General features: G+C 35.1%; 2 protein-coding genes across 2 annotated transcripts; one reads left to right on the top strand and one right to left on the bottom strand.

Annotated features, from left to right (window-relative positions):
• Window positions 1,886-13,912, top strand: LOC109714827. The gene is made up of 4 exons (XM_020239535.1): window positions 1,886-2,278; window positions 11,677-12,229; window positions 12,316-12,876; window positions 12,932-13,912. The coding sequence occupies exons 1-4, from the start codon at window positions 1,948-1,950 to the stop codon at window positions 13,704-13,706; spliced, it is 2,220 nt and encodes a 739-aa protein (XP_020095124.1). The 5' UTR covers window positions 1,886-1,947; the 3' UTR covers window positions 13,707-13,912.
• Window positions 16,590-22,733, bottom strand: LOC109715450 (WD repeat-containing protein DDB_G0290555). Its single transcript, XM_020240448.1, has 12 exons — window positions 22,508-22,733; window positions 22,279-22,391; window positions 21,510-21,539; window positions 21,261-21,403; window positions 20,664-20,840; window positions 20,447-20,510; window positions 20,230-20,337; window positions 19,944-20,097; window positions 19,030-19,119; window positions 18,394-18,449; window positions 17,834-17,891; window positions 16,590-17,327 (listed from the first exon to the last, which is right to left on the bottom strand). The coding sequence occupies exons 1-12, from the start codon at window positions 22,587-22,589 to the stop codon at window positions 17,110-17,112; spliced, it is 1,293 nt and encodes a 430-aa protein (XP_020096037.1). The 5' UTR covers window positions 22,590-22,733; the 3' UTR covers window positions 16,590-17,109.

The raw sequence follows: 26,677 nt of genomic DNA, 5'->3' as shown, positions 1-26,677 counted from the left end.
AAATAATTAGAAAAAATAATTTAAATTAACTTACGACGCTTTGAAAGCGTCGTCAAGTATACTGGTCATTGGCGACGTTAATCATGAGGCGTCGGCTATATATGCAAGGTACCTTAAGAGACGCTAGAATAAAGCGTCGGGTCTTAAAAAGTGGTCCCGGTAACAACATATGTATTTTTGTTGTCAGCTCATAAGTTTTGTGATTGTTAGTAGATTCGAATTCAAAACACTAACTATTTTTTTCTCACCATAATAATTCCCTAATCTTTACATATTATACTGTTTAAAGATTATATTTAAATATTTTATTAGCTCTAACAGTGTAAATTATCATTCTGTTTTCTAAAATATTTTATTATCTTTACTCGGTTCCAAATTGTTCTAATTTGTACTCGGTTCGATAGGTTAAAATCAGATTCTGATAGAGATGAGGTCAAAGTCTGGATCAATCAACACTTAAGACGGTTCAATCTAGGTTTTATTAAAATCATTGAGTTTAAATTTAATAATATCGTAATATGAAATTCCTGCAGAGACATTAAGTTGTACGGAAAATCTTACTGCTTTAAAAAGAAGGGGGTTTTTTTTTTTTTTTTATGCATTACTGTTTTAAAAAACTGGGTGGCGACATAAACGTGTATTTTTAAGGATTCTTGGTAGAAATTTAGTTTTTAAATAGTAATATGAAATTCCTCTAATTTAAATTTCACTTTTAAATTTTAAGTATTTAATTTTTAAAATTTAAATTCATCGTATTTAGAAATAAAACTATTTCTAAAATTTCTATAATTTAAATTAATGCATAATTTGAGAAACACTAAAACATTTAAAGTAGATTCCTAAATTAATGCCTAATAATTGCATAAATTTGGTTAATCAATTAATTTTCTAAATTAGTGCTAATTAATGCATAAATTTAGGACCTCAATTAAAAGTTTCTTTAAATATTGTATTATTTAATTACCAAACTAACCTTGAATAAAATAATTCTTTTACCTGCTAAGTATTAAAGTTACATTTTTACCCTCTATTAATCAACGGTTAAGATCTTTTTTATTTTTTTTTAAAGTACCGAATCATTTCTCATGTTCATTAATTAGATAAAAATATTTTTAATTTAAAATTATAATTATTTTTATTTTTGCTAGTTCAATCTAACAATCCAAATTCTATTTTTCTAGTTCCTATTTGTACCCCAGTTTTCATCCAAACAAAAATTTACTTTAGTTCTTGTTTATACCTATCTCTTAAATAAGCAATTTTTATTTATACTCGAATCAAACAAAACTTAAGAGACCAAACACCTCCCAGCTAATTACCTAAAGTTGATTACTCATGTGGGAATAGAATTCCACATTCTAATTCCAACCGCCTCCATTTGAAGTTGTGCGTGCTCATCAAATTTGTGACGGTAGGTCTCCAATATTCCATTTAGGTTTACTATAGAGCTAGCAACACTAGGTTTATAGAATAGTGCTAGGTCTACAACAATCTATTTTGGATGGAAATTCTATATTGCTATCTAGAAGCCAAATTTACTCTCTTTTTTTTAACTTAAAAATAAAAACGAATGGGGTTAAATCGGAAAGGATCTTGAATGAGAGGTTTGTAGATATTACCAAAACTTTCATAGCTTGTGGGCTTTAGCATGGCCGTATCTGCGAGGTGATTATTTTTGGGCATGGGGTTTACGGCCATTGAGAAATGTCAGTGAAAAGTGCAAGTCGTCGCGAGCCAATTGTGGACTAGGTTCAGGGAGTAATTTCTGATGCTGTTAAGAAATTCTACTTTTCTGTATAAAGTCATGCGGTCGAGCCGCAACAATCCTCAACTATCAGCATATATACATCCTTAGACTTCACTTCAGGGTTTTTTTTTTTTTATACTTAAAAAAAAAAAAAAGAAAAAAAAAAAAGAAAAGAACTGAGCTAGCTAGTTTGAGGAGCCATGTCGTCGAGCTCTCCGGCGCCGTCGAGTACCGACAACACTCTGGACTGCCACAGTTTTACACTAGGTTGGAAAATTAAAGTTCAGCGCGCCGTGTGTCTGAAGCCGCAAGACTGGGAAAACATCTTCGAAATCGCTGTGATCGGCATAGCCGCCAGCCTGCTCCTTGGCTTCCTGGTCGCGGCAACGAGGCACAAGCTCTGGCACCGTAGCGGGACGCTGAAGTTCTTCCTGGACATCGTCAGCGACACCCTCTATTACTGGCTCGGCCGCTTCGCCTTCCTACTTGTGTCGCCCATCACCTGGACGGTGCTGCTGTTCGCCACCTACGGTAACACCGAAACGAAACGACTGATTAATTATAGTTCTCACCCAAAATTTTTTTTTTAAAGAAAATACATAACGAACCAAACTTAACACAATCTTCTATATATCTTACATATAAAGTTCGGCCGGGTGCTTTTAGAAGCCGCCAAGTATTTATACTATAAACTTTTTTGGGCAATTAGATCGATCCTAATAATTTTTTAATCATGCACTATGGTAGCCCCTTTAGGAATAACTATTATTGACTATTAATATTCTAATAATCAACCGACCATCCTAGAGCAAGCGGCAAAAGGCTAGGTGGTTGGTATCCGAAACCCAAGTTCGAATCCTAATTGATTCACATTTCTAGCTAAATTTATTTCTAAATGAAATAAACGAAGCGGGTAGCGTGCTACCTATCTTTCAAAAAAAAAAATATTCTAATGGTCAAAAAGTACATCCAAAGACTACAAAATTATAAGCACTACACTTTTGGTGCCTTTAAAAATATTCCAACTTTTATATATATATATATATATATATATATATATATATATATATATATATATATATATATATGAGGCAATTGCTTATATACTTCTAAGAAATTTTCGCCTTTACGATTTACCCCTCTTAAAAGGCTAATATTGAAAATACCCTTTATACGTACCAACTTATTTCTAATATACCCCTAAAGTTAAAATCTGTTAATGAAAAATTTCCGACTTTATGAACTCTATTATCCCTATGAAATCACTATTTTGCCCTTTCAAATATACCCTTCTACCATTACCGACTTTTCTTATTTGCCCTTAAGTTAGGGGTACAAAAAGTATTTTAATTTTTTTTAACTATGGTTGATATTTAACTCACATTAAACCCAGGTTAACTTGACGGGTGGTAACTGTAGGGGTATTTTGGAAACAAAAAAAAAGTTGAGATAAATGAAATATTTCCGAAGTTTTGAAAAATATATAGGCAATTATATATATATATATATATATATATATATATATATATATATATATATATATATATATATATAGTCCGGCTACTATACTTTTATGAATATTGGCTCCCTTATACTCATAAGTTTTCGGCCCTTAGATTTATTCTATGATCATTTTCATCCGTTAGATCATACAATTCAATCAACTACCCACTCAACCCTAGGGGACCACTATCATTCTAAGTGGGGACCACCATCATCCTAACCACACATCCCATCAATCAACGGTTAAAAATTTATGAGTACAAAGGGTTCTATACTCATAAGAGTATAGTAGCCCCAGCCTATATATATATATATAATTGAGCTAGAATACTTTTAAAAGCATCACCCCTTGGTGCTTCTAAGTTTTTAGCCCTTAGATCTACTCCTTAATTACTAATACCCTTTGGATCAAACACTATTCTATCTATCACCACCTACCACCACCTACCACCATCATCTCAACCCGACATCTCTCCATCCAATAGTTAAAAACTCAAAAGCACCACCCCCTTGGTGCTTTTGAGAGTATTCTAACTCAACTCTCTCTCTCTCTCTTTCTATATATATATATATATAGTAGGGCTACTATACTCTTATAAGTATAGAGTCCTTCGTACTCATAAGTTGTTTTCGATGTTGGGGTTTTCGAATCGACGATTCATACCGTTAAACATGATCTAGAGTATTTAAAACTTTTAGAAAATAAATTTCGTAATTTTTTGAAATCATTATAAAGTCCATCAAGCGGGTATAAAATGAATGGGTGAAATCGAACGACATCCTAAAAATGGATGATCGGATCCTTCAATTTAAGATCGGAGTTATTGATCTTTATTTAGATAGTGAATAAAATTTTTTATCAAAAATTCAACCTATTCCGATTCTTTTTTACCGTTAAACTAGCAAATATCTTATACCGACCATTAAAAATTGTCAATCTTGTGAGCTTTTGATCGTAAGGTAAATGAAATCGAAAATTTATAAAATTTAATTTCTATAAGCTTTAAATGCTCTAGAAATGTTTAACGGTGTGGATCGTCAATTCGGAAGCTCTATCATCGAAAACAACTTATGAGTACGAGAGCGATCGTACTCATAAGAGTATAGTAGCCGGACTATATATATATATATATATATATATATANTGGTGTTTTTAAAAGCACCAAGCATTTGGTGCTTCTAAGTATTTCTACTGTTAGATCCAACTCATTGACTATTTTCATTCGTCAGATTATGCTATTCAACCAACTACCCTCTCAACTCTAGAGGATTACTATCATCCTAACTGCGCATTACTTTATCCAAAAGCTAAAAACCTAATAGCACTAATGATTTGGTGCTACTAATAGTTCTAGCATAACTCTCTCTCTCTCTCTCTCTCTCTCTCTCTCTCTCTATATATATATATATATATATATAAAGTGTTTATGTACTTTTTATTTTTTGATGTTGTTTATTCAACGGCTTAAATTTATTTATTTTTTTAAGTTATGACGTGCAATAGTAAGTCACTTTGAAAGAGTCATTTTGAAAGATATACCGATTACTAGATATCCCAAAAAAGAATATTAGGGTCTTTTGATATGAGAGTAATTAAATATTTTTGCCCTCATTATATTATCTAACATCGCTCTTCACTCTCTGTTGCCCAAAAAAAGCATGATTGTTTTGTGGACCGAGTATGAATTTTGTCTGTACCCACCATAAATCCGACCTAAATCCTAATTAATTTTATATTATATAATATATATAAAGTTTGACGTTATATTTGAATTTATTTTTTAAAAATTTTAGATTTAATATAATGTTTGGAAACATGATAAAGAAAAATAATTATTTTGAGTTCAGGTTTTCGAGTTTGGATTTGAATTTTGGATTTTTGGTTAGTATCGGATTTGGATATTGATTTTTGATATCCGTCAAGTTCGGATATGAATTTTAGAATTGATAGTCGGGTTCGGGTTCGAGCTTTCGAAAACACGACCCAAATCGGACATATTGACATTGCTAAACCATTGGGCCTTAATCATTAACTTTTTTTTACCACAAAGCTTAATCTTTTTAATTTTTACGTTTAAAATTATATTTAATATATTTATTATCTTTAATAGTTAAAATATTATTATATTTAAAATGTTTATTATCTCTAACGGTTCAAAACTGTTCTTAACCTTATTTAATTCAAACGATTGAACCAAACCGCTTGATAGACTGGATTACGATCTGACTGATCGAACCACTCAGTTTAATCTAGTTTTAAATTATTGATATTAACTTAATTAAAATGAATAAAAAAAGTTAGGAAGTTGATTGCAAATTAAAAAAATAAGAAACTAAAATTTTAAAAATCGACTAAAAGCTGAAAAATTTTTAAGGTAAAAAAAGAACAAAAGCAATTTAATAAATTATATCAATTAGACGGATCAAATTAATAAAATATACAAATAATATAGATTTGTTTCATATAGATTTATTTAATTTATCTATGGTCCTAATTTTGTTTACTCTATTAAAACTCTATAGTGGAGATTTATGTTTGAGATAAAAAAAATTCAAAAATTCAAAAAGAAAAAAAAAAGAAGGAGGTATCTCCAAAAAAAATAAAAAATAAATAAAAAAAGAGGAGGAGAAGGAGAGGGTGCGCCTCTCCCTTTCTCTCTCTGGTTCATACTCGCAGAGAGAGAGAGAGAGAGAGAGAGAGAGGGGGGTGGGAGAGGGAGTTGGGTCCCCTCTCTCAGGCCAACAAAAAAAAAAAAAGCAAAAAGAGAAAAAGAAAGTAAAAAACAAAAAGGAGTTGAAGCACATTCACGATGGTGACGGCTGCGACGATTTCGACGATGACGACAACGACGATCATGGCTACTTCCCCAACGACAAAGGGTAACGTATGCATATAAATGGTGTAAGTGCGATCTTTTTGTCAATTTGATCAATATGACCACCTTCGCAATAGGCTCGAACCGATCAATTCGACATTAAATCGCCACTTTCACCATGCATATGTATCGCTAATCTCTATACCGAGCGGCCATTTTCGTGATAGGCTCAACACGATTAAAGGGTTGATCGAGCGGCCATCTTCGTGATAGGCTCGACACGATCTAACCCGCATATACATTGCCAATTCCTATACCGAGCGACCATCTTCGCGATAGGTTCGACACGGTTAAAGGGTTGATCGAGCGGCCATCTTCGTGATAGGCTCGACACGATCAAACCCACGCATTTGGACAAATAAAAAAAATAAAAATAAATAAAATAATAATTAAAAAATGATGAACATATTTTGATTTGCCATCTTTGTGATAGCCATTGTTTGAATTATTCGCCATCTTCGTGATAGGCGCGATTCGACTTGAACCACATGCCCTCTTCGTGATAGGCACGGTTCGATTCAACCACATTGTCATCTTCGTGATAGACACATATTTGATCAAATCGCCATCTTCGTGATAGGCTAGATCCAATTTGACTCAAACCGGGTCGTCATCTTCGTGATGGACTTGACCCAAGTTCGGCTCATTAAATTGGATCGTCATCTTCGTGGTAGGCTTGACCCGGGTTCAGTTTGGTTAAACCAAATCAACTACATAAATATTTAATTTGAACCGAAGGCAATATAATCATGAGTTCAATTTGAACTTATAAAAAGAGGGAGAAAATAAATAAGTTGGAGCCAAGCCTGAATCAAACCGGCTTGGAGATGACATTCAAACCAAACCAAACCCAAGTCAACAACGGGTCTGCTGATCATGGATCAAAAAATAAATTAAAGACTAAGTTGGTGAACCAAGTATAAAATGGTGAACCAAACTCATAACAGTGGACCAAGCCTAAGTGTTTCAACTCAAATCGAACTGAGACTCAAGACTTTGAACCAAACTAAATAATGAACCGGTTCTACCTAAACCGAACTACAAGTTGGTTCAACTTAAATTGAACCACGTGAGAATCGGTAGAGCCGAACCACGAGCCAGTTCAAATCGAACTGAACCACAAAAGGGTTCCAAGTCAAGCCGAACCAAACCATATGTCAGGTTCAACTCAAACAGAAGCACAGGAGGTTCAAGCCTAGCCAAGCCGAACCAATTACAAGCTGGTTCAGCCTAAACCGAATCATAAAGGATTCAACTTGAACCAAAGTGGATCTAATCCGAACCAAACCATAAAGGATTGGATTCGAACTAAAGCAGATCCAGTCTAAATCCAGCCATAAAGAATTCGACTCAAACCAAAGTGGATCCGATCCGAACCGAACCATAAAGGATTCGACCTGAACCGAAGTGAATCCGATACGAACCGAACAATAAAGGATTCGACTCGAATCAAAGTGGATCCGATCCGAACCGAACCATAAAGGATTGGATTCGAACCGAAGCAGATCCAGTCTAAACCCAACTATAAAGAATTCGACTCAAACCGAAGTGGATCTGATCCGAACCGAACCATAAAGGATTCCACCCGAACCGAAGTGGATCCGATACGAACCGAACCATAAAGGATTCGACTCAAATTGAAGTGGATCTGATCCGAATCGAATCATAAAGGATTCGACTCGATCCGAAGTAGATCCAATCTGAACCGAACTATAAAGGATTCGACTCGATCCGAAATAGATCTGATCCGAACCAAACCATAAAGGATTCGACTCGAACTTAAGCGGATTCGATCTGAACCGAACTATAAAGAATTCGACTTGAACCAAAGTAGATCCAATCCAAACCGAACCATAAAGGATTGGATTCGAACCGAAGCGGATCCAGTCTAAACCCAACCATCAAGAATTCGACTTGAACTGAAATGAGTTCGATCCGGACCAAACCATGAAGGATTTGGCTTGAACCCAAGTGGATCTAGTCCAAAACGAACCATAAAGGATTCAATTTGAACCAAAGTGGATCCGATCTGAACTGAACTGCAAAGGATTTGACTCAAACCGAAGTGAATCTGATCTGAACCGAACTACAAAAGAATTCGACTTGAACTGAAGTGAGTCCAATCCGAACCAAACTATGAAGGATTGAACTCGAACCGAAGTGGATCCGATTCAAACCGAACCATAAAGGATTCGACTCAACCTAAAGTGGATCCGATCCGAACCGAAACATAAAGGATCCAACTTAAACCAAAGTGGATCCGATCTGAACCGAACCACAAAGGATTTGACTTGAACCGAAGTGGATCTTATTTGAACTGAACCAGAGAAGATTCAACTCGAACCGAAGTAGATCCGATCTGAACCCAACTACATGAAGATCGAGTTAAACCAAACCAAACCATAAGTCGGGTTCAACTCAAACAGATGTATGGGAGATCCGAGCCGAGCTAATTTGAGCCGAACTACCTCAACTTGATTCGAAGTCGGTTCAAACCAAACAAAACTATAGAAGGTTCAAACCAAGCCAAACCGAAGTGCAAGCTGGTTCAATCCAAACTGAACCATATGAGATTCAAGCTGAGCCAACCGAACTCACAGTCGGACCATGAACCAATTAGATCCCAAATCAAAATCAGAGGACAAGCTCAACTCAAACCAAACCATATGAGGATTGCAGCAAGCCAATTCAAACATAAACCGGTTCAATCTAAAGCAAACTCGGAGAGAGCAATAAATAATTCGGCCCAAATCAAATGCAAAAAGGTTTTAAGCCAAGGCGAACCACAAGAGCTCAACCCGAATCAAATACAGATCAGTCTCAAACCAAATCATAAAGGTTCGATCCGAACCAAACTGAAGTATAAGAGAGTCCAAGTTGAGCTGAACTATAAGGGCTTGACGCAAATTAAATTCAAAGAGATCTCGAACTACATCATAAGGGTTCGACCTAAACCAAGTCTCGACGGGTCCTAAACCAAGGCGTAATGGTCGACTCAAACCAAACTTGAAAGGGATAAACCAAGTGAAAACCTAAGGCGGCTCAACTCAAATCAAATACAAAAGGTTCAAGCCAATCCAAAACCCAAAGTCCGCAAATAAAATTTCAAAATCCAAAGTCCACAAACAAAACCCCAAAATCCAAAGTCCACAAACAAAACCCCAAAATTCAAAGTCCACAAATAAAATCCGAAAATCCAAAATCCACAAACAAAACCCAAAACCCAAAGTCCACAAATAAAAATGCCAAAATCCAAAGTCCACAAATAAAACCTACGACAGCAAAGTCGTTAAACTAAACAACCAAAAAACAAACGACCGCAAAGTCGTCAAACTAAACAATCCAAATTCAAATAACCGTAAAGTCGTTAAACTAAACAACCAAATCCAAACGACCGTAAAGTCGTTAAACTAAACCCAAAATCAAACGACCGCAACATCGTTAAACTAAACCCAAAATCAAACGACCGCAAAGTCGCTAACCTAAACAACCAAATCCAAACGACTGTAAAGTCGTTAAACTAAACCCAAAAATCAAACAACCGCCATGTCGTTAAACTGAGTAACTCAACTCAAGCCGACCGCCACGTCGTTAAACTGAGCGAGTCAACTCAAGCCGACCGCCATGTCGTTAAACTGAGCGACTCAACTCAAACCGACCGCCATGTCGTTAAACTGAGCGACTCCACTCATGCCGACCACCATGTCGTTAAATTGAGCATCTCGACTTCAAGCCTAACGCCATGTCGTTAAACCGAGCACCTCAATCTCAAGCCGACCGTCATGTCGTTGAACTGAGCACCTCAACTTCAAACCGACCACCATATCGTTAAACTGAGCACCTCAACGTCAAGCCGACCGCCATGTCGTTAAACTGAGACACTCAACTCAAGCCGATCGTTACATCGCAAAATTGAGTAACTTAACTCAAATCGACCGTCATGTCATTAAACTGAGCATCTCAAACTCAATCCGACTACTATGTCGGTAAACTGAGCACCAAAACTCAATCCGACCGTCATGTCGGTAAACTGAGCACCAAAACTCAAACTGACTGCCATATCATTAAACTGAGCACCTCAAACTCAATCCGACCGCCATGTCGGTAAATTGAGTACGAAAACTCAAACCGACCCCCATATCATTAAACTAAGCACCTCAAATCAAATCTGACCGCTATATTGGTAAACTGAGCACCAAAACTCAAACCCACCGTCATGTCATTAAACTTAGCAACTCAACTTAAAGTCGATCGCCATATCATTAAACTGGGCACCACAACTCAAACCAACCGCCATGTCACTAAACTAAGCATCTCAATTTCAATTGACCGCCAAATCGCTAGACTGGGCAAATCAAGTTCAGATATGACCATCAAGTCGTTAAACTGAACAAATGACTATTAAGTTATTAAACTGAACATTTGACCGCCAAGTCGTTAATCTGAGCAATCAAATCAAACCCTTTTTGACCGCCAAGTCGTTAAACTAAGCAAACTAATATCAAACCCTTTTAACCGCCAAGTCGCTAAACTGAGCGAATCAATTTCAAACCCCTTTTGACCACCAAGTTGTTAAACTGAGCAAATCATATCAAACTCTTTTCGACCGCCAAGCCGTTAAACTGAGCAAATTAAAATTAAACTCAATTTCAACCTATTTCAAACGACCACCATTTCATTAAACTGAGCAATCTGATTCCAATTGACCGTCAAATCTATAAAGTGAGTATTTAGTTTTATAAAATCTATGTATAGTGGGGGAATGCTCATGTTAAGCCATGTACATGGTAAATTATATTAATAAAATTTTATTTGTCTGTTTGGTCTCTTTTACTATTAGCATTTACATTTGGTCTCTTAATCGAGGGTTTTTAACATTGAAAGTGTGAGATAATTAACAGCAGATTCTTGAGTCTGTTGCAAGACATGAACCTATAATCCTGATTTTAAAATAAAATTTAAATAAATTTAATCTGTACCATGAATGACCACTCGTCTTAGAAATACCTACAGCAGGACCGGTTCGTTCACGGCAGACAATTTATTTTAAATTTATATTTTAAGTTGTACATTCTATATTTATTTAGTCGTAATTTTAAATTGTACTATACTGTTTAGATTTATTCAAGATTTTTATATACTGTTTAGTTTCTATACTTCAAATTTATTTTTAGCTTATATTTTAAATTATATTTTGGCTAGAAAGACACGTGAAATTAATTTGCAGACACTCGCTAATTAAATTTTCGTGCCGGCGGTCCTAAACCCTAACTCCTAAAACCCTAAAACCCTTAAATACCTTAAAATTCTAAAGCTCTAAAAAATCACTAAAACCATACAAGCCTAGTACTTTAAATCCTAGAATGCTCTCTTATGAGCGAAACGGACAAGCAGTCAAATTTTAAACGTAGATAATTAATAAGAATAATTTGGATACTTTCTTAAAATTAAAAAGGTTTTTTTTAATATCGATAATTATTTTAAAAATATTTATGAAATTAGGGGTAGAAGAAGAGTACTCACAAAATTAACCCATTACTATTCCATCAGATTGCTTCTACTCTGTCCTCGGCTACAGCCTTTACGGCCACAACAAGAAAGAGGCAATGCTGGCACACGAGAGGACGCAACTCGAGAATAACAGCGTCGTGCTTGTTTTGCTTGTTATTTTCCTTGGTGCAACGGATTATAGCTCAGAGAGCTCAGAGCGCTCAGTGAACTCAAAGATCTCGAAGATCCTCTTCACAATCTGGGGCCTGTCCATCCTGAAGATCGTCGGAAGGATCTTCAGCTTCCGGGCTGCTGAGAAATCCTACGGAACGGCGAACACGAAACTAGTGGCGGTGTACATGAAACACGAGCACGAGCAAGGCGCACTGTTCGTTCCCTCGAATATGAAGGGATATAAGTATCTCGTGATCGGCGAGGAGCAGCAGGCCGAACCAGAACCCCCGAGCTACGAGCCGAAGTTGAGGAACGACGCGGCGGTCACCACCATCGAGGATGTTTGGAGGTGCGAGGGAAGGTTATTCAAGGGCAGCAGCAGAGGTCGGTACAGAGACATGTGCCTTTCCTTCGCCTTGTTCAAGCTGATCAAGATGAGGTTCGTCCAACGACAACGACCGATCAGTTATTGAAAAAGTTTAAGCTGTCAGAGAACAGTGTTTTGATATTATATATGTTCAACAGGTTTGACGGCTATCCTCAAGTAGAAGACGAAAGCAAGAGCCGCGCATTGGTCCGCGACGGGCTTCTCTCGGAGGACGACGACGGAAAGCGGGCCTTCGAGGTGGTCAAATCGGAGCTCGGATTTCTCCGAGACCTCTTCCATACCAAGCACCCTGTAGCCTCCAATCCTTGGATTCTGATTTGCAATTTCGTTCTCTACGCAACGATCGCAATGTCTATTTGGATTGCGATGAGGATAGATCTCAAAAAACACGCCGAACATCCCATAACCAAGGTGCTCGTAAGCTTGCTCATCCTTGCGGAGATATGGGAATTCATCAGTTACCTCTTCTCTGACTGGGGCAAAGTTATACTGATTTGTAAGTACGTGAATTATCACCTGGCCTTCGATCGGTACCACGTCGACAAGATATTGCGGGTCATCCTCTGGCGAAATCTTTCTTGCAGATCATTATACGAGAAACTAGAGCAATTCTCATTGCTAAATAGCCTAAATTCTTGTTGTACTTGCTCTAGATGCTGTTATTTGCTAGTGTATTGTCTCCCGGGAACATCGAGGAAGCCGAATCAAAGATTTAGAAAGGAAAAACCCATACAATTGAAAGCCGAGGTGAAGANGGAAGCTGAATCAAAGATTAAGGAAGGAAAAACCCATACGATTGAAAGCCGAGGTGAAGAAAGCGATATTTCTTTCTCTGAAGAAGTTACTGGCGTCGGAAAGTGTAGTGCTTACGAACGGTATCACGACGTTGGCAGAGCTCGGTCACAAGGATCAGCTGGGTTGGGCATGCGGAGTCGGAGATCATGCTCACGCAGACGAGCACACCCACATGCACACGATCATGATCTGGCACATCGCGACTGCCTTATGTGAGATGAAGTTGCCTCCGAAGAAGGAAAAAGGCGAAGGCCTACGTAGTGAGCTCGAATCTAGCGCGACTGTAGCCAATAGCTTATCGAAGTATTGTGCTTACTTGGTAGTCTTCGCTCCCAAGTTTCTTCCGATCCACGGTCATTCGAGCAAGATTATGTTTAAGCAGATGTTTGCCGAAGCCTGCGAAGCTTGCCCTCCTCGTGGAATATGCAGGAAAATCACTTACGACGGCGTGGTGAATATCAAGTATTCCGATGCGGCTATAATTTCCAAGGGTGTCAAACTTGGCAGGCAATTGATGAACCACGTAAAAGAAGATGCAGAACGCTGGAAACTTCTGGAGAGATTCTGGGCTGAGCTGATCTTGTTCCTCGCCCCGTCGAAGGACGCCATGGCGCACGCGAGCAAGCTAGAGGAAGGAGGCGAATTCATCACGCATCTGTGGGCTCTGCTTTACCACGCACGCGTCGAGAAGCGCTCCCCGGAGAAGAACGAGCACGATGGAGAGCATGTCTAGCTAGCTAGAGGATGGAAGTCTAGTTAATATATTGGGCTTTTGCTTGTTTGTGTGCTTTTGCATGTTTGTGTGCTTTCGTACTACACGTGTAGTTCTAGCTAGTTGGTATATTGGGCTTTGTTCTGTTTTGCTTTCTGTTTTTGTATTTGTTCCCAGGGATCATCTTTTGTGGAACATAAATAAAACTCAAAATGTTTCTATGATTATGTAGGGATACACTCTATTTTATTTAATTTTAGATATCACTAGTGAAGTTACCCGCGCATTGCGGCGGGCTGATGCTATAGAAGACAGAAGATTCACAAAGTAAAAATTTTAAATTTTTTGAATTACCATAAGACATTAATAAATAAAGATAATATATATTAACATATATACAAATAAAAAATATGAAACAAATATACGTACAAATGTAACAAAATTTATAATTTCAGTAAATAAATTATAAAAAATAGTAATAAAATAAGCAGCAATAGAATTATTACTCCATACGCATTTTGACCGTACTACCGACATCGGGGAGACGAATCCCCATCTCCACATTACCTTTGCCGCCATTATCAACGTCGAGCTCCTTTTTCGTCACAGCCACGTTGATTCCCTACAGATCTCTCCAAACCTACCACTTCTTTCCTCTCATTGACTCCAAATCTATCTTCGCTTTCCCCCGCGATGCTGCGCTACAATCCACGAAACCCTAATTTCAGTACACATACAATTTAACAACAAAAAGATAACAAAAATTAAAAAAATTACAAAATATGAACCATTCTTATGCGCCAAAAAAATGAAAAAAAAATGAGTACGAAGAAATCTTATTTTACTTATTTTTTCTCATGAAAGCAATTTGTTTATATGACATTGGACCATAAAAAAAATACACCTCTTACTTTTGTAACAGGGGACTATTGGCGTGTGGGAGAGCCCACAAAGCGAGAGCAAAGCGAGAGCTTTGGTAACGTTCACAGGTACGCCTAGCCTTGCCCCTTCTCGTATGGCCTCGCAGAGGCACGTGACGCTCCGGCTCAGCACGTGATCGAGCTCGGAGCAACAATCCCGATTCGGCCCCGTTCGCCCCGCCCTTCACAAAATCCAAGCATTCGCTGAACCCAAACAACGCGCCCGAACAATCATGGCTCGACCCGAATGGCGTTGACGGGTTCGTACTCGCGTTCGAGAATAATAATAAGAATAATAGAAAGAAGAGTTGGTTTGTAACATAGGACATTGTTGGAGTGTGGTATTTGGTTTCGGAGAATGAAGAGATGATGATGATGGGGTTTTAGTGGTGCTAATTGTATGGATCATTGTAATTATTAAAGTTAATGATGCGTTAGTAATTCCTTGTTGGGGAGATGAAGAGTGTGGGTTTAAGATCGTTACATTGTTGGAGTGTGGTATTTGGTTTCGGAGAATGAAGAGATGGTGATGATGGGGTTTTAGTGGTGCTAATTGTATGGATCATTGTAATTATTAAAGTTAATGATGCGTTAGTAACTCCTTGTTGGGGAGATGAAGAGTGTGGGTTTAAGATCGTAACTTGGTGGGGAGATGAAGAGTGTAGGTTTAAAATTGTTCATTAATTAATTGGAAGATCAAAGGTTTTATGCGGTTGCAACAATTGTTATTAGAAAAGAGAGGAGATGGTAAGGATAAAGGAGGTACCGCCACGTGGCAAGACTTTAGGGGAAATAATGTATAGGTATAGATGTACAAAAACCTAACGTATGCATATATATATCCCATAGCTATACTGTGTAGTTTTCACTCAATCGAGTAATTACTTATTTGTTATTAGAAGACCAAATTAATTACAGCTCGAGTAGCCCAGTTAGAACCGGAATTAATGATATCTTTTATTTTTCGATTTCTTTATAAACACATGCAATTAATCTCGGCATGCATAACATTTTGCGTAAATATCTATACAAGGGGTTAGTTAAGTGTTTCTAAACCATAATTTTTGCTCTGTTTCTAAATCGATTAGTATTATTTGATACTTATTAAAATCTTATCTTTTACTATATCTAGAAAGTTTTTAAGAGGCGACTAAAATCTTTTTCTCACATGGCGAATGACAAACTATGCAAAAGAGTCTTTCATACAGCAGAAAGATCTTTGAAGAGTTACATTGCAGGCGGTGAGATTAGTAACAGATGCATTTTTTGAATCCGCTCATTATTTACTAAAACTGATTTTAACCCCATTTTACAAAGCTGAATTTGTTTGTGCACAGCTAACGGCAGGCCGTATCACCATCAGAATCGTACCAAGCATTAATATTTTTCTAAAACTGCACAAAAAACTCATAGATAGCAAGCAAATACGGGTGTGTTTGGTTCCAAGTAAAACTGTAAAAAAAAAAAAAAATTCGGTGGAAAAAAAATTTTACGTCATTTGGTGTTTGATTTATAGTAAAAGAAAAATATTTTTTCATAATGATTGTTTGGTTGAAAAAATATAAATAAATAAATAACTATTTAATATATTTTTATTATATATATTATTAATATATAATAATTATTATAGTCTATATATTATTATTATAATTTTTGTTTATAGATTAAATTTATTTAAAGTTATAATAAATATATTACATAATTATATATTTAAAAATATTAATAAATAATTATAAATTTATAAATAAAATATTATATAATAATATTTTTATATAAAAATAAATTACTATATATAATAAATATATATTTATAAATAAAATTATATTATATAATATATAAATAATATATTATATAAATATATAATGAGAGAGAGGTCTACCGTTGACCAAACCAGCAACAAACTAATTTTTCACAGGAAATTTTTTTTCCACCCACTTTTACGCGGAACCAAACATCGCCTAAGTAGGAAAAAAAAAAAAAAAAATCAACTTAAAAGTTCTTCCTCAACATAGCAAACATTTCTCATTCCACATCAATTTTTAAACATAAATTGCCTATGAAATATATTACGAAAAATGAGAAAGGAAAGAACACATGCTCTTCTGGATTTCTTTCTTTTTTAAATTTTCCCCTGAATGCTGCCGGTCGATAACTTGCACCAAACTATGAAGAGATGTTATATGATCGGCCTCCACTCCTCAGGTAGAAATTGCTGCGAGCATCTTCATCAACACTCTTGTTTGCTGACTACTCCGCCGGCCGTACCAGATTCCTACTCCAGCAGGACTCGACTAAAGATTTCGATATAAACAGATTAACCATGAGAAACGCATAAAGATGGTTTTTCCTCTTTTTCAGCCTAATCTTGCTCATTGAGAAAGATGGTTTTTTTGGCTCCTTTTTCTGCTTAATCTTGCTCATGACCCAGCTACAGCTAATCTCGCTCCTCTCTCCTTATAATTCGCTTCTTTTAGAAACTGGCAATTCGTTGTCGTCCTCAGGTTTCAGAAACTTATGTGACCATCATCATCATCATCATCATCATCATCATCATCAGCAAGAGCATCAGTAGCAGCATCTCGGACCTTTATTTTCTTTCTATTTGTATCGGCATCTACTCGTCTCTTTTTCTTCTTGCTCCTTTGCTTACAAAGCTCTGGCTTGTCAACTTCCCTCTTGTCTTGCTTTGTTACTGGTTGCGGACCTTCAACTACTTCGGATTCTGAAATAATACGCAACACCAAAAAAGAAAAAAAAACCATTAGATTGCCTTCAAAGTTCTTGATTAGGTATCATCTAGTGATCCAGCCGTCGGATTGTATTCTGCACCTACAAGTCAACCTACAGGTTCTCCAGTGGTTCTGGAGCTAGAAAATTTGTACATACACAACATAGATGAAAGGGTAATATAATACACTTATCCTAATGAATAACTCATCCCAAGTTTGCAACGAAGTTAAAATAACATGTCAAAAGTATGATACATAGATTGGGATAATAAATGTACTGAATTGTTATGACTTGCATATAGCATGAATGATTAGTACAATCTAACTGAGGCTTCACACTCGAGATTCCTAAAAAAAAAAAAAAAAAAAAAAAAAAACGAGTGAAGTAGCACAATTAGATGGAGAGCTAAATTCAACTTGAATATAAATGGATTCACTATAAAAACCTAAATCCAGCAGTGAATGACAAAAAGTATCATATAAATAAGATGAAGCTAACCTTCAGCAGAAAAGTGTGAATCGATCACTACGCTCGTGACATGCTGCTTGAGGAAAACCTGCACCCAAACATACATCGAATAGATAAATATAAAGTGCAGAATAAAGATAACCTTATAAAAAATCTACTGACTTAACATAACCTATCATAACCTAATCTACTCAAATGTAAGATTTCCAAACTAACTTTGATTGACAGAATGTAATGATACTTGTATTTGATAATCGAACCTAATTTTCTGAATATGAACAACATCAAATGATTATTAAATTCTTAGCCTCCATTAGTTAACATTAACAAATATTCTTTAATCATGGACACAGAATGTGCCTTAACATGCTTTTTTATAATTAGTACTGAGATGACGATACTTTAAATAGTAGTTAGCAGTAAATACTCCAAATCGTCGGCATCCTTTACTTTAGTTGGTCAGGTAGTCTTGATAGCCATCAAAATACAAAATGCATGAGAGTTAGAGGTGAAAATCTGATATGGTTCAACAAAAACAGTTGTATTCAGCAGAACCACGTAGTACAAGATTACAAGTAACTCTGACATACTGCAGAGAGAGGTTGCCTAGTCTTTGCATCCCACAAACGCAGATAGGCGTCAAGTCCTGGAAAAGCAACATTACGTCAGTTCTATACTTCTATGTAAACAATTTTAAATGCAAAAATATATTATGCCATGACACTAACTCAAGCAATCATACAGTTGTCTGCAAACAACTTTAAAAGAAAATTAATATTAAAATAAAATAAAATAAAATATTGCCATGACACCAACTCAAGAATTCATGTAGCTGCTCCAAGGCGCAGTTTAAACTTCCCATGAACTAAGTGATGGCAAGTCAGAATAGCAACTAAATCTGCAACAAGTCAACCATTTGTCATGTTTCTGTTATGACAATTCTTTTCTACTCCCAACGCCAACACATCAGTCGTCAGAATTATGGAGATTCACATCCATGTATACAATAACTATCAGCAAATAAAACCTCTTCGTACTAGCCAAAGCAAATAAGTTTTTCCCAGCAACAAAGATTAAGTAATCATAGTCACCGAAAGAAGAACATCACCAGGTTATCAATTAAGTAATATATGCTTGGAAATGGAAACAAGAAGAACATGTTATGCTTAAAAAAAAGTATGGATATCTTGTGCATCTCAAAGATAAAGCTACTATTGAATTCTCACCGCACGATGCTATTACAGGCAATTCTGGATGCCTGGCTATTGATCGAATGCTTCCACTGCACTTGCCCACAAAGCATCCCAACAATTTACCTGGCAAAAGCGATATTCTCTTTTAGTTGTAAGCTCACAACTATAACACATTGAACAATTATTTCCCAACTATTATGGTCACGTCTATGTTTTTAATTCATTGACCTTGAATATTCTCAAGCAAAACTTTGAGATAGAACTCAATTATAGAAGTTGATTATACAGTATAATAAGTGGTGAGATATATAAGATAACTTAGAATACTATGAAGCATCAAAATAATAATCTTAGTTACAACTGAACTTTTTGCAACTTAGCCTCAGATCGAACAAGTAGGGCCATGTTTGGATGCATGAACATCTGTCTGTATATCCCTTTGATTTACTAAATAAGATAGTAGTATTTGGGAGATAAGGAGTGTAATACCATATTCGGCCTCCAAGTCATTTTTTTAGAAAATATAAAGTCACCTCATAGGTGAAATACGTGATCCTAAAAAATCATGGATGCCAAGACGTTTTATGGAGCAAAAATCAAACTCATAGTTTCCAACTGCACAAAAAAAATCCTTCATAACAAATAAGTTATCATTGAATATCATACTCTGACATCCAAACAAGGAGTAAGAATTGTCAGCTTGAGTTTGATTTAATTACTTTCAACTCCATTTCTGCTAATTAGAGTACTTCCAAATCGAAGTTTTGAATCTATTCAAGTATGCTCAATCGCAACCATGCACAAATATGTGTGATAGTGAGAATATTTAAGCTGATATCCATCCCAAGAATAGTTCATCAATATTACAAGGTATGAAGTAGTTGTGAAGAATTAATAGCTACACAGCCATACATGTAAGAGAATCTTCTGACACCATTCCAATATACCTGTTCTGATGTCAAAGGAAGCAAGGTCCCCAGATCCGGTCCCTGCATAGACAATATGGCCATCCAGATCCTCAGCAACTGCCTTAATAGGAGACTCGCGGAAATCGACAGAAATAACAGGCCTTCTTTGGGCAGAAATATCATATAGGCGAATCTGATACAGATATTTCATTAGCACAGAGGGGAAAAAAACCTTACAAATAATTAAATGAAGATCTGACAAGCTTGCAGCAAGTCTTCAGGATTGCCAATCACAAACACTGAAAATAAGTAGATATCACGATACCTGATGACTGTTGGTGCCAGCCACAATCTTGCGATGATCATCCTTGCTTAAGAAAGTTGCAGCAGTAAAGCAGGTTGGAGTGAATATACCAAGGCTGTTAGATGGAGGCTTCAAAAAGGCCATGATCAAACAGCAAAAATTCTAATCAGGAAACAGATTGCAACATGCAGTATTATTTAATTATAAATTTATAGTACAGAAAGATAAGAGTACTTACAGATTTAGCAGTCCATAACTTACTACAGTTGGCAAGGTCCCATAAATTAAGTTCAACACGTTTCCTAAAATATAAAGAACAAAAATCACTTCAAAGAAAATAGTTTAAACAATTATGATATTCTTACTCACATTGTTGATCATGACCGCATTAACATATTATCACTGAAAACCTATTTACATTTAGAAAAACCTCATTAAGATTCAAAATATCTCACCCGCCGAATAAAGCATAGTTCTCACTTCCATCCACTGAAGAACATAATACTTGACCAGCATTGCAGACACTCCACGTGCTTTGAGAATCAGTATCCAAATCAGGCTGTGCATCCCTCTTTGCAACAGATCTCAAGCATGCTTTTCCTTTTTCTGTACATATAAGTGATACACCCAACCTGATACAACAACAAGAGGAATTGCAGTTAGTAAGTCGAGATCATTTTCAGAAAATACTTCTGAAGCTCCAAAAAAGTGAGGAAAGCACTGCGCCAGTCTATTTTCAGATCTGTAATGTTTCTTAATGTTGTCTAGTCATATCATATCTACTTAATTTCATCAGCATGCATCAATTTTTAAGGCCATCAAACACTGTATGATCAAATATCTAAAACAATGTTATCTTCACAAATATACATAGAAAAGACGGCTAACGGGTATTGCATAACTCCAAATTTCATACATACATGTAAATTGTAAAATACAGGTTATTTATTAAGCATGAGAAACTATGTTAAATAACTATGTTAAACAAGAGGAAACTGGTTCGCAGAAACAATAAACACAAACATAATAAAAATCTGCATAGTAGATATTACATAGCAGTCGATTCTGGTTTCCTTGATTTGAAGAGATGCAAGCCAACAATTGGATCGCCCTCCGCAGCACAATCGGCGGACCCAGATTCACCAAATTTGATAGTGGCCACAGCATCCCCAGTCAGCGGATTCAAAAAGTCAATCTACAGTTCATAATGCTAGATAAATGTCAGGATAAATAGATATAGCCAGTAAACTGCTAGTTATCAAGAAAAACTTGAACTGCTCTGCAATTTAAAAGCAACTTACCAATCCATTCTTCCGTGCAACAGCCAAAATCTGCAGAAAAAAACATTAAAGAATAGTCACTATGTAGAAAAAATATGTAACACCAATCATCAACATTCAAATATGCAAGGCATGTCCAGTAGTTACCAAATAAAGTGCCAAAAAGCTTGTTTAACCTCAACTAAAAGGAACAAACTATAAAAAAAAGAAAAAACAAACAACAACAGTATGAAGTATTCTAACAATAGTAATAAAAACTGTAAAAAACGAGAAAATTCACCAAGGCAGGAAGCATCATCATTCCTCAAAAATGCTTTGCCTGTAACAACCAAAAATTTTCTGGCCATCTTGCCGCTTGAGCATACAGAAGTAACACTTAGCCAGTGAGTGTGGTATCTAAGATCCTTTACATTCCTAATGTCTTCTACTAGACCTAGGCATACTGATCACAATCAGTGCGATAAAATCCTATGGCACCCATTGTTGCATACTTTTCATACCTCAAAACATAATAAAGGCCTTATATTGGCCAGGATTACTAAATTCCGAATACCGACTTTTCTCGCTAACATCTATTTCTCATTATTCATTAGCATATGGAATCATCGAATTTGGCAACACCTAAACTCATCTCTTCCTACAACTGGAATAATTTTCAAACAACATACAAAATAACGAAAATATAACCTGGACACTGTTTTCACTTATCAGTATATATTGCATGTCTCGATACAATCAACAACACAATCAAGCACTAAGCCACCATTAAGAACCATAAAGTTCGGCATACCGGTTTCTTCTTTCGATCGGCGAATGAAGCTGCGACGACGCACCGCGAGGCGTCGGGTGGACCCCACGTCTCCACCACCTTCGGCGTTCCCGCCTTTCCGCGGGCTTCGACAACTGTACCCCAACACAAAACACGCACACAATAACAACAACAGCAACAACAACAATCTCATAAGATTACACCAATAAATAACATGGAAATAGAATAATTTGCTAAGAAAAGGTCTCACCTTTGACAAGGCCGAGAGCGTCGGCGGTGAGAACCCTCAGCGGAGGGCAACCGGGGGACTCCACGGCGCTCGTCCGCGGCATCTTCGATGTGGCTCCTTCGATACTGAGTGTGCAATTCGCTGGATTCGGAAGAGAAGATATAAAAGGAAGAGGAATTAGGGTTAGGGTTTTAGGGACCGCCGCAGAACGACGAGGGTGGCGGGAGGAGGTTCAGCCAAACCGAGTGAAATGGTTTAAGAAGTTAGAATAAATGGGTCGGGCCTAAACGGGTCGGGCCTAAATGGACCGGCCTATTGGGCTCGTACGGTTTAAGGAGATCACGAGGTAAAAATGTATGGAGACCCCTCGACTATAGGCCGTTTCGAAATTGCTCCCTCAACTTGCCCCATTAACTTTCAATTTTCAAAATTTTTGAAAATTTGAAAGTAAAAGGAGTATTAAAAAAAAAAAGGTTAAAGTTTGCGGGGCCATTTCAATATGACCTGTTGTTTAGGGGTCTCCAAATATTTTTTACAAAATACAAAAGGAAAAATGCTTATTGTACACCTCAAAAAGGAGTATACATCTTATACCCGCAATTCTAGGGTTAATAAAAATCGAATTGATTTTTAGTACAATTTAAAAAAATTGATATGACAAGAACGGTCTTAGGATTAAATGGGTGTAAAATGTACACCCTACTTTAGGGTGTACCTGTAACATTGCTCAAACAAAAAAAACTAAGACCATAAATAAGAGTAAAATGTAGTTGGTGATAATTACAAAATAATAGATTCCATGCAAACTATCCAAAAAAGTCAAATTAATTTTTTGAGAAATAGAAAGCATACTATCCACTTCGTTCATTTTTCAAAAATAAAAAATATAAATAAAATTTATCTAAATTATAGACCATTTTGATTTAGCTATGAAATCTTTTAAAATTTTAATTTTACTATTCAACCTTTCAATCTATTTGATTTGAGTTAGTTAAAAATATTTTAACTTCAAAATTAAAGCTAATTATGTATTTTTAGTAAATTTCTAATCGTAAGAAAGCTAATTACATATTTTAGTAAATTTATAATTATAATAAATACATAAATTATATTGACTAAATATGTAAAAATAAATGACGCATTCAAATATTAAAGTTAAAATATCGTTGATTGATTCAAATCAAATAAATTAAAAAATTAAAATCTAAAAATTATATAGCTAATTCAAAATAATAGACCATTATAGGGAAATTTTGTACATTTTTATCTTTTTCAATTTAAGAGAACGTGCAACTTTAATGGACACAAGTCATTTTTTGTCATTTGCTATCAAAATCAAAATAATGATTGAAAAAGGAATCCTATGTAACATTTTTTATTATTATTATTTTTTCTATTTTTCGACCTGGGGAGTACAATTATTGCATGTGAAGTGGTCAAAGCACGTGGATTGCGCAGGACTTATAAATTATACTTGTAGGAGATTATCGAAGCACGGATGTGAAAGTTTTTGTGTAATTTATCAATTAAATTACAAATTATAGGTATATAAAATGTTAATTTCATATTTATTTAGGACTCGTTGGTTTCCATTAATTTTCAGATCTAGGTTTTGTATTGTATATTAATAAATCACACTAGAACCTAACAAACGTGACAATAAAATATGAATCTACTTAATAATTTGGACCTAAAAGTAAGATATAGAGGCATTTGCTTCACATGTAGATGTAGATTTTAGATTTGGCATAATTTTTAGTTTATAAAATTTGTAGGCTATAAGCTAATGTTTTGTGAGGAAGGTTCAATAAAAAATTAGTCATGAAGTGTTGAATAAGATATTAAAATATTATTGTGTAGTAATTAAAAAAAATAATTAATTATTTAATATAAAATTACAGCAGGATGCGACTAATTGATTCTGATACATCTAGTTTATAATTTTATTTAAGTTACATCCACATTAGTATTTGTAGAGGTATATATACTAAACTTGATTAAGGTAAAAAAACGTAAATCAATATTGTAATATAGCTCCCTCAAATTTTTTTTTTTTTTGGGGGATTTTCACACCTGAAACTTTTGATTTTTTTTTTATAATTAAATAAGCTTATCACCAAATAAACATGAAATTTTAAATCAAACAATTTGCATAGTTTTGGCGAAGACATATTCATGGCCACTGAACACCATATTTATAATAATATTTATCCCTCGGGCATCACACCTTCTATTAAAAACAAATACTAAAATAATGGGTAAAGTTTAAATACCACTTTGCATTTTCTCGCTTTAGTACTCTATAGTTTAAAGTCTATTAATTTAATATCCTGTAATTTTATTTTTTCTTTCCATCATCCACTCTGATAACTTTTTATTAAATCATATATAAAAAATTTTAAATACCCCTATCTATAGTTTATCGAATATTACTTTTGTATTCTTTAATTTTATATTTGTCACTGATTTAATAAAAAATTTAATGAAGGATTATCAAAAAGAGAAAAATAAAATCGCAGGATACGAAAATAATACACTTTATACCATAGTATACTATAGTCAGAAAGTACAAAACTATAGGGATGATATTTGAAGTTTTTCTAAAATGATTGAGCCACCTACATGGACAAAGAGTCAATCCCTCAATAACTATTCCCTATGCGTGGTGTTTAAGTACATATCATGCACCAAACTCCTAAATTATTATTATTATTATACATATTTCCATGTCATTATCTAATTCTTAGTGATCTATAATATTCAACAAATTAATATATTAGTTAACTTTTTCCCTTATTATTTTAGTTTTTCGGGCTACTTAATTACTGCCGAGTGAATAAGCTTTTAAAATATATGATTTTGATATACAAGCTTCTTTTATTATTTCTGTCCATTATCTATATATCAATTTTTTTGATATATATATATATATCTAGTGAATAGGTTTTCGGATAAGTACATATCATGCACCAAACTCCTAAATTCTAATTATTATTATAGATATTTCCATGTCATTGTCTAACTCTTAGTGATCTATAATATTCAACAAATTAATATATTAGTTAACTTTTTTCCTTATTATTTTAGTTTTCCGGGCTACTTAATTACTGCCGAGTGAATAAGTTTTTAAAATACATGATTTTGATATACGAGTTTCTTTTATTATTTCTGTCCATTATTTATATATCAATTTTTTTGATATATATATCTAGTGAATAAGTTTTCGGAACACGTAATTTTGATACGTCAGTTTATTAGATTATCTTAATTTATATTTGAAAACAGGTAAATTGGGGTTTAAACATTCGAGCTCCCGACATAGTTCTCCAAGTAACAAACCAACCACTCCAGATGGTGGTTGCAGACTCTTTAAATGCTGACAATCAATATTTCAAAATTAATTTTTTATTATAAGATATATTTTAAAAAATATTTTTAGCGTACAAAATATATGTATACACCAGGTGCAGAAAATAATTTTTCACAAGTTGGCAGGGAACCGTGAGTTGGTGTCTTTGTACGCGCCTTTCAAAAAGTGTGAAAACGTGTAGGGGGGATTGAATCATTGAAGCGAAAAAGGACAACTTAAAGGTGCGAGATAAGAAAGAGTTTTCCACGCTTGGATTTAATTTGGACGGTGTTGATTAATTCTTTATTAAAAAGTCATATTTATAGTCCATATTGTATTTTTATTCAACTGTTTTTTATCATTGTTTATTGGCTAGAGTAGAGAAATTGTTCAAAAAAAAAACAAAGGTAAAATAAGTTGGGTAATAGACCCTTAGCTTTAGACCTTTTTGATTGAAGATTATACTAAAATCATTGACTAAAAGGAACTTACTCAAAAAAAAAAAAAAACACAAAATTTGAGGGGATTTTCATATATATTTACTCAAAGAAAAAAACAAAATAAAAATTCTCCTAGTGTGAAACCAATTGTATACGGAGAGAGTGGAGCCACAAGATCATAACCTTAGCTCTCCTGGATGCGAGGATTAATGGTAACAGCATCATGAGAGATGCCTTTAATATTCGTGCTAAAACATTAGTTACAAAAATTATATACGACACCTTAAAATAAATAAATATAAATATATACGGTTTATTGAGGTCCTACTAACTCTCGCAAACCTCCCCCAATTCCCAACTACCCCTCACCACTTATTCATATATCCCCCCTCCTCACACAAT

The sequence above is a fragment of the Ananas comosus genome, linkage group 9 (assembly GCF_001540865.1).
Source record: "Ananas comosus cultivar F153 linkage group 9, ASM154086v1, whole genome shotgun sequence".
Lineage (NCBI taxonomy): Eukaryota > Viridiplantae > Streptophyta > Magnoliopsida > Poales > Bromeliaceae > Ananas > Ananas comosus.
Note: the sequence above shows the minus strand (reverse complement) of the source record. Positions and strands in the feature narration are given on the sequence as shown.

Bases quoted from the DNA above. Each gene is read 5' to 3' on its own strand.
- LOC109715450 (XM_020240448.1), bottom strand. From the start codon at position 22,589: ATGCCGCGGACGAGCGCCGTGGAGTCCCCCGGTTGCCCTCCGCTGAGG. The intron at 17,892-18,393 runs GTATGTCAGAGT...GTTTGGGTGCAG, and splicing joins CTAGGCAACCTCTCTCTGCA to GTTTTCCTCAAGCAGCATGT. The intron at 17,328-17,833 runs GTTAGCTTCATC...GTATTATTTCAG, and splicing joins TTCACACTTTTCTGCTGAAG to AATCCGAAGTAGTTGAAGGT.